Here is a 9,069-nt window from a genome sequence, read left to right on the forward strand (position 1 = left end):
AATCATTACTAATCATTACTTTTTTCCTTCTTTAAGTTTTTTAAAATATCCCAATTCAAACAGAGCCTTAATTTAATAAAATAATTTCTTTGAATAAAGTCAATCTCTTAAAAGCCTATTGGGCAAACATATAAAAGGACAAGAAAGAAAAGAGTCCAAATACTCTAAAAGGAAAAATGCAATGGAGAAACAGAAATAAATTGCATAGTAGATGGGTTAGTTTAATATTCAAACTCATCATATTTTATATTTTATATATATATTTATATATATATATATATATATATATATATTATATATATATATATATATATATATATATATTATCCATTTACACAATTAAATTATTATTTTTATAATTATTATCATTAATTAAATTATATTAATATCTCATTTTTAATATTGGTAAACTTTTAAATATATAATTTTAAATGTTAATATTTCAAAGAAAAGAATTGTGTCAATCAACTTATGGTCATTAGAGGTCTAGCAACATTGCCAATAATTTTAAATAAGGTTGTAATAAATTTTATTAATTATTAAGTTATTATATTATAATTATTGTTTTAAGTTAATTATGTATTAAGTATTTATAAAAATATTAAATTAAATTATAATATACAATATAAAAATAAATAGGATATGGGAATTTGAATAGTAAATTATGCTAATTTGGAAATAATTGAACAAGTAGATCAGTTTTAAGAAGTTAAACTTAGGTATAAACATTTTATATGGTTTTCACCTAATTGGTATTTTCAAATGAGGAAATAGGAAAGCTGAAATTCATAGATACAAAGTAACCAACATGTTATATAGTTATCATCTAATCGAAATTTTTCCCGAAGAATGCGATGATTGTAACCAATGACACTCATTTTCAAACGAGGAAACAAGAAAATTGAAAGAAACTGAAATTCATAGGCTGCAAATATTCAGAGTTCCATAATAATCCACAAATATTTCAAACCAGGGAATACATATAAATAACAGCCAAAGTATTTTTCATAGTAAAACAAACACAAGACACTTAGAAGAATACCAAAATTCAGTAATTTCAACATAAAACAAAACAGTAATAAGTAATTGCACATCATATTATAAAAAGAGAAAGTACATACCAGCCATATCATCTCTTTAGAAACCAGCCCACCCAGCTGGTTGTGAAGAAGCTGCCAAACTGCTACTTTCGGGTTTCTTTGATTCGCTAGATCGTTGAGAATTGTTTGAATCCTTAATAATATGCTGCTTTGAGAGATTTGGCGATCCACCTGGTAAAGCAGTAAAGGACGATTCTGTTCCAAATCCCCACGATTCTTGTCCCCTTTTAGTATTATTATTATTAAGAGCACTACTGTCGTTCCTAGTCCTCACGGATTTGGAAATACTACTACTATTATTATTATTGTTTGTTGAAGTGGCGACGGGCAACTTTGCCGCTTTCCATGGCTTCTGGTCAGGAATCGGTGAAGTGTTATGAACTAATCCTTTTTCGAGTTCCCAAACCGTACCTTCAATCTGTGAATCGGGAAGAAAAGACAATTGAGGTCTTTGTTTGATCAAATGGGCTCAAATAATATAATATCCCATAATCAATCAAATCATTCCAATCAAACTAAAATACTAATATATCCTTAATTCACTTTGAATAACATCTTAAAATATTAAATACTAAGCATATTTGAGTTATTTAACTTAAATAACCCCAAATTATCTAATTTTTCATAAAAAAATCAATATTTTTTTTTCCAAAAAACTGTTACTACCAGTGAAATATAATGCATTCAAAATAGTATTTTTTTTTTCTTTTCTTTTAAACCAGGATTATTCTATAGGGTAAGTTAGCCCGACCCCACATACCATGTCCCTTCTTAGTGGTAATTGAACATAATGTATTGAAAATTAATAGAATTATGGAATCGAGATATACCGGAGGCGGTGATATTTCATCTTTGGAAGAATCAGTTATTGTATTTGGAGAAGGAGTTCGACTGGCTAGCTCTTGTTTAAGCTCCTGCAACTCTTGCCTCTGCGAACGGCATATAGCTGATAACTTGTCAAACTTCGATTGAATCTCATCCTTGTCCGCATAAGCTTGTTTAAGCTGTTTCTTCAGTTTCTCAATCTCAACTTCTAACTCTTCCTCTTTCCCTGATTTCATGATGTTGAAATGTTTTGCTTCGAATTCTTTTTTGGAAAGACCATCTTCTTGCAATTGCACATTTGGGTTGATAACTGTTTGAGGGAAAGCATCCCATTTTGGAATTATCTGATCTTCGTCGAATTTGGGCTTACTGTTGTCGTCAGTTATGTTTAATTCCTTTGCATGATCTGTTACCCAGAAAGCTCCTAGCTGTCCTCCACTTCCACCGGTGTTAACTGAAGATGATGGTGGGGGAGGTGGACTTCTTCTAGGCATTGGCTGTTGACTCTTATGAGTAGTGTTGTTTGGAGAACCTGATAAATTATCAATAGTGGTATAAAGGAAAAAGATAAAAATAGTTTAGGGGTTGTTTGATGTGGAATATCCCATCATCACCCATCAATTATTTAATTACATCATCAACTAAAATATTAAAATACCCTTCATGTTTTAATCTGTGCAATATTTTTATTAATATAAAACTACAATTAAAATACATAAAATATTTATAAGGGCTTTTGGGTTACAGCATCGGGATTATTTTGAAATAATCATGGTTCTTTTGCCAGATCAAACAAGACTAGAGTCAGTAAAACTGAATCCAACACTTTTGAAGGTAAAAAAATAAGACAAATAAGTTATTTAGATCAAATGACCAAAATATTCCTAGTAATTTTTATTTAAAGAAATGTTATAAAGAGTAAAAAATAAGAATATTTTGGTATTTTAATTGATGATTTGTGGAATGTTAATCCAAATTATACACTTCAACGAGGCCTAAATCATTAGGATAATAGCTTAGAACTTGTTTTGATGTGGATCCCATCACCCATCAATTCTTATATCATCACATCATTCAATTCATCAATGAAATATCAAAATATTCTTATTCTTTATAATAATTTTTATTAATATTAAACTAAAATTAAATTACACTAAATATTTGTTGGGGCTTTTGGGCCATTGAACTCAAATAAATCCAATTAGTTGGGACCTATTTGTTATCATATTTTATCATCCAGTCCATATCCAAAACAATCTACATTTGCTATGTTTGTCAAAAATAACAATGATCCATTCTAACGAATAAAGCCAAAAATCACACAATAATTTGGACAGTGATCCAAAAAATATTTGTTATACCAAAGGAATTACTTAAAATCACATTATAATCTAGATCATTATCCCCCAAAAAAACGTGTACCAAACAAAAATAAATAATAATAATAATAATAATAATAACACTTTCCGTTTCAACTTTGGTGATTTTCGAATGGAATGTAATTGAGTAAGAAATTGTGACAAAATATCAGTTTTTGACGAGAAAGTGGATTATTTATAGCAAATGACAAAATACCTTTAGTATTTGATATTTTAAAAAGGTTATATAGAATAAAAACAAGGATATTTTGGTATTTTAATTGATGATTTGATAAGATGTTAATCCAAATTATTCACATAAACAAACCCCAAGTCATTAAAATCTGAATCCAACAAATAAGTTCTAACATGTTCTCACCTTCATGCATCTCAGTAGCTGGCTTGTTCACTTCCGGTGTTCTATCAGGCAATGACTTCTGTAGTCCTTCTGGCAATAAGTTGTTAACACGAAACCATACCTGTCACCAAAAAGATACAAAAAAAGGCATTAGAAAACGTGTTTTGGACTTAGTATCTACATCTTCTTCGTTAACCATGATCTACAACTAACCTAAACATGGAGATGAATGGCCAATCTAGCAAAGCGGCTTGCCTGCGTGATATCTGGTCTGGCATCTGGTGATGATTGCAGAAGGTCTCTAATCAAGCCCGTGATGGAAGTACTGTACTTTGGTAAATCTGGAACCCGATAATTCCCATTCAAAATTTGTAGCTTTGATTCCCCATCAAATGCCAACTTGAAGTAGCATATACGAAATAGGAGACACCCAAGAGCCTGCAGTTATATTAGAACAACATATTTCACTTAGACCAAATCCTTAAATGATCCACATGTGGGCTCAATTTGGAAACACTTTTGTTTTGTTTCTTTGAATGGAAATGTTTCCAGATCCAGAAACATTTGGAAACAAAATTTACTTAATAGAAACAAAATTTACTTAATAGAAACAAAAGTGTCTACAAATGGGACCATGGAAGAAAATTATTTGAGAGGGTCAACAACTTACCCAAATATCAACCTTTTCATTTATAAGCTCTCTCCGGAATAGATCCCACATCTATGAAGAAAGACAGTAACAATGAATATTTTTTACGCCAGAAATTGAGATTAATTAGTTAAATTAACTAGAAGGGTTTTTCTACTGACCTCGGGAGCTCTATAGGCAGGGGTTGTGTGCTTGCGGATGTTATCTTCTTCAATGCCCATTTCTTCAGGCTTTTCAAACCGCTTATGATTGGTGGATATACTTCCGAAATCACATAGTTTCCACAATCCATCAGGACCCAGCAGAAGATTTTCAGCCTTCAAGTCTCTATAACATGACAAGAAACAGATAAACATTCGTGAAACTAAAATGAAAGCTCTCTTAGGAAATTTGAAAACTAAAAGAGGATTTCTAGGGGAAACATAATATGGTCTGATCAAATTTCCAAGAGGCCATTCATTTTAATCTCCTTTAGCCCTAAAAACAAAATGTTAATTACTGAGCAACACATATTACATATAATGATATAAAGCTAATTGCTGGGGAAAGGTTGAGATTGTATGAGGAAATTGGAACTAAATTGGCGTTCCAATTCTAATAGCTAATTCGATCAGAATTGGCATTAAAGTACAATTCAATTCCTAGGCATGAAAAAAGGATAGAATCGCAATTCTTAAGATTTTTTTATTGTCTTCTTCTATTTTCTTACTTCATTTAAGTAGAATTCAAACTATAAAATATATACTTGTTTTAATTTCATAAGAATTTAAATTATAAATCAAATTCCTTATTATAATTCCTTAAACAATATACTTGGAATTATCCCCTCCATTTCTATTGTCAACGCCTATACACCTCTAACCCAACACATCCTAAGAGATATCTTTGTAAAAATTTGGGTGTATAAACGTAATCCTGTCATGATAAGAATTAGTTACAACTAAGGCCTTATTTGATATGGGTTATTTGAGATTAATTCAAAATAACCCACTATCCCATCACCTATCATATCATTCAAATAATCAATCAAAATACAAAAATACCCTTTATATATATATATATATATTAAACATTATATGTGTGTACCCCCTAATGTCTTTTTACCCAAATAACCTACATAAACAAGGTTAATTGAAAATAACCACTTAGTTATTCGAATAACCCTATATCAAACCAGGCCTAAGAGGTAGAACAAGATAGTATTTCACCACTTCAAAGATCTTCAAAACAATCATAATCGGGGAAACTAAAATGCATGTGGTGTTTAATAATCTCAGCCACAAAAGCTGCATTATAATGATCTCCAACCTCTATTAGAAGAAAGGGAAAGGCATATAAGAAAATAATTTTGATGTCTACCTGTGAGCAATAGGTGGAGATAGGCAGTGCATTGCGAAGACGGCATTGCAGATATCCCTAAACATGATGAAAATCTGTTTCTCCTCAAAATACCCAGCTCCTCTGCTTTCTAATACATTGACCAAGGACTTCTCGCAATACTCCATCACAAGAAGTGCTTCTTTTGTCCTCCCCATGTCCAAAATGGTATAAGAACATAGGGTAACAATGTTTGGGTGTCCTCTGAGAGATTTCATCGTATTTATTTCTTTCTTCACAAGATCCAACGATTCATCATCATTGCATATGATGTGCTTTAAGGCATATTGTTTTGAACCATGTAGTGCATCTCGAGCTAGGTAAACACAAGAGAACCCACCTTCAGCAATAGCATTGCGGACATGAACTTTCAGATTACCAATGTCAATGGTCCTGCCTTCAAGTCCTGTTTGTTCCTTTGGCATGAACTGTTTGAGTCTCCACATACTGAATATGATGTTTCACAGCAACCGCTGAATGCAGGGATAACGTCAATAATGAGTATGATAGCTAATATTTGAACATTACTGTATACATTAAAATAACTAGGACCCAAACATAAAATATATTTCCAGTTAATATAAAGTTAAAATTGTCTAAAAAGCACCATTAGAGAATTAGACCAAATACAAGAATCCATGGTTGAAAAATCAGTTCTTTATTCAAATCCAAACTATCACAATTTCACTATAATGCACAGCACTCGCACTTCAAATGCATAAACCCTAGCACAACCAAAAGAAAACATCCCTTCAAACTCCAAAAGCACTGGATTTAATTTCTTCATCATCTGGTATTTAATCCAAATTCTCCAAAACTTTTATGGAAAAGCACCAACATAAGCTCAATTGACCAGTAGAAAATCTTTTACATGGAAAACTTAACACGACAATAGATCAAGATTTGAAAGCCTTTAACGAATATAAATGCAGCAAATTGGACCGGCAACAGAAACTCATCGTTTACTCTCATACTTATCATATTATGCAGCACAACAAGAATCTTACTTATTATATAATTTGATCATGAATCTTCTAAAAAAGACGAGCTCAAAGTTAAGATCTGGAATTAACTGTAGATACGAAACAAACCCGAATGGTACGAAAGAGATCAATAGCTAACACTTACGATGAGGCAGATTCTGCCGATGGTGTGAACGAGCGAAGAGATCTGATAGATTAAAAGGAGCAGCTCACCACTATTGCGATGAGATCTAGATGTGAGCGCCTTTGTCTCTCTCTCAGACTCGTCGCTTTGCTAGAAAGGAAAGAAGCTCCTCGAATTTAGAGAGAGAGAGAGATTTAGTCTTGCGTCTTTGGTGGCACTCAAGATAAGTCTAAGAACATGGCCAAAAAGAAAAAGAAAAAGAAAAAGAAAAAGAAACACAACAAATCATCATTCCTTCAAAATATTCAAACTAAGAAAAAGTAATTTTATTTTCATAATAAATCTAGAATTTGTCAATTTTATAATTTAAATTGCTTTTCTTTTTTTGGTTAGAAATTTTTTATATCAAATCATTCCAGACCAATTAGATTAAATCGATGGTCGAGTTGAAAGGAAAAAAGAGAACCGGAACCCGGATTTCATTTCGGGTTCATTAGAAGCGTCATGTAAAACATAATAAAGAGAGACACTATTGAGTGAAGCTTCTTTCGCTTCACTTCCCATGTAAGTAAAACAGAATGAAGAGATACGCTATTGAGTGAAGTTTCATTCTCTTCAATCGCCATGTAAATAGAATAAAGAGAGGCGCTATTGAGTGAAGTTTAATTCGCTTCACTTGCCATGTAAAACAGAATGAAGTGATGCGCTATTAAGTGAAGCATCCTTCTCTTCACTTAGTTTATATGTCTTTAAGAAATTTCATGAAAAACCTCTAACACATTAATGTAAAACCTTTAAGCGTTCGTGTAAAAATATTTATTCTTTCATGTATGTATACCCTACTAGAGAATTAAAAAGGCTGAAACAAGCGTGTTAATCAATGAACATTGTTTTACTATGTATTTTCAGCTTATGAAGCACTACCTAGTGAAGTTGTCTTCTTTTCTGATTTTACAAGCGCAACCTAGTGAAATTTTCTTCTTATTAGTAGAATTACGACGGCTCCAATCTAGCCTTAGCAGTATTACAACGGATCCAATCCAGCCTTAATAGGATTAAGACAAGTTTAGTCATCATGGACTAATCAACCTCCAATGGTATGTGTCTATGCCATAATTTCCAGTAGTTAGTCCCTAATCAAGAGTGGACTAATTGACCTCTAATCTTTAACGACTATGTCAACATTCTCAAAGATTAGTCCTCAGCCTGACTAATCGAACCACTGGCCTTGTAGGACCATATTACAATCCCCCAGAGCTAGTCCCCGGTCAGTAGTGGACTAGTCGACCTCTAGCATTATATGGCTATGTCATACCTTCCCAGAGTTATTCCCTAGCCAAGAGTGGACTAATCAAAGATCTAGTATTGTAAAACAATGTTGAAAACCCCCAACAGCTAGTCGCCCAGCTAAGAATGGACTAATCAACCTACGTTGGAATATTCCTTCAAAATATTGAGTGAAAATATTTATTCTTTCATGTATGTATACCCTACTAGAGAATTAAAAATGCTGAAACAAAGCGTGCTAATCAATGAACATTGTTTTAATATGTATTTTCAGCTTATGAAGCGCTACCTAGTGAAGTTGTCTTCTTTTCTAATTTTCCAAGCGCAACCTATTGAATCTTTCTTCTTATTAAAAGGATTACGACTGCTCCAATCCAGCATTAGGAGGATTACAACGGCTCCAATCCAGCCTTAGCAGAATTACGACGGCTCCCAATCTAGCCTTACTAGGATTAAGACAAGTTTATTCCTCATGGACTAATCAACCTCCAATGGTATGTGTCTATGTCATAATTTCCAATAGTTAGTCCCCAGTTAGGAGTGGACTAATTGACCTCTAGTCTTGTACGACTATGTCAACATTCTCAAGGATTAGTCACCCGCCTCTAAAGGACTAATCAAACCACTGGCCTTGTAGGACCATATTACAATCCCCAAGAGCTAGTCCTCAGTCAGGAATGGATTAGTCGACCTCTAGTATTGTACGGCTATGTCATACCTTCCCAGAGTTAGTCCCTAGCCAAGAGTGGACTAATCAAAGATCTAGTATTGTAAAACAATGTTGAGATTCCCCAACAGCTAGTCGCCCAACTAAGAATGGACTAATCAACCTCTAGTATTGTATTACTACGTTGGAATATCCCTAACTAGTCCTCAGTTTCGAGTGAGCTAGTCGACCTCTAGTTTTGCACAACTACGTCACATGAACCAAGGGAGAACTACGTGAGACCTAATTATTCCAAAGAAAAATAAAAGAATATATCAAGGACAAATGAAAGATACGTAGAC

At 32.8% G+C, this 9,069-nt stretch overlaps 1 protein-coding gene across 1 annotated transcript; it reads right to left on the reverse strand.

Moving 5' to 3' along the window:
- Window positions 1-896: 896 nt before the first annotated feature.
- LOC124919520 (probable serine/threonine-protein kinase DDB_G0276461) lies at window positions 897-6,973 on the reverse strand. Its single transcript, XM_047459772.1, has 8 exons — window positions 6,796-6,973; window positions 5,650-6,140; window positions 4,452-4,617; window positions 4,312-4,362; window positions 3,897-4,079; window positions 3,663-3,762; window positions 1,931-2,457; window positions 897-1,518 (listed from the first exon to the last, which is right to left on the reverse strand). Exons 2-8 carry the CDS (start codon window positions 6,111-6,113, stop codon window positions 1,138-1,140), a joined length of 1,872 nt encoding a protein of 623 aa, XP_047315728.1. The 5' UTR covers window positions 6,114-6,140; window positions 6,796-6,973; the 3' UTR covers window positions 897-1,137.
- Between the last annotated feature and the right edge of the window lie 2,096 nt (window positions 6,974-9,069).

This window comes from Impatiens glandulifera, chromosome 1 (genome assembly GCF_907164915.1).
Source record: "Impatiens glandulifera chromosome 1, dImpGla2.1, whole genome shotgun sequence".
Classification (NCBI taxonomy): domain Eukaryota; kingdom Viridiplantae; phylum Streptophyta; class Magnoliopsida; order Ericales; family Balsaminaceae; genus Impatiens; species Impatiens glandulifera.

Bases quoted from the DNA above. Each gene is read 5' to 3' on its own strand.
- LOC124919520 (XM_047459772.1), bottom strand. From the start codon at position 6,113: ATGTGGAGACTCAAACAGTTCATGCCAAAGGAACAAACAGGACTTGAA. The intron at 4,080-4,311 runs GTAAGTTGTTGA...ATATAACTGCAG, and splicing joins ATGAAAAGGTTGATATTTGG to GCTCTTGGGTGTCTCCTATT. The intron at 3,763-3,896 runs GCAAGCCGCTTT...TTTTGGTGACAG, and splicing joins CCAGACCAGATATCACGCAG to GTATGGTTTCGTGTTAACAA.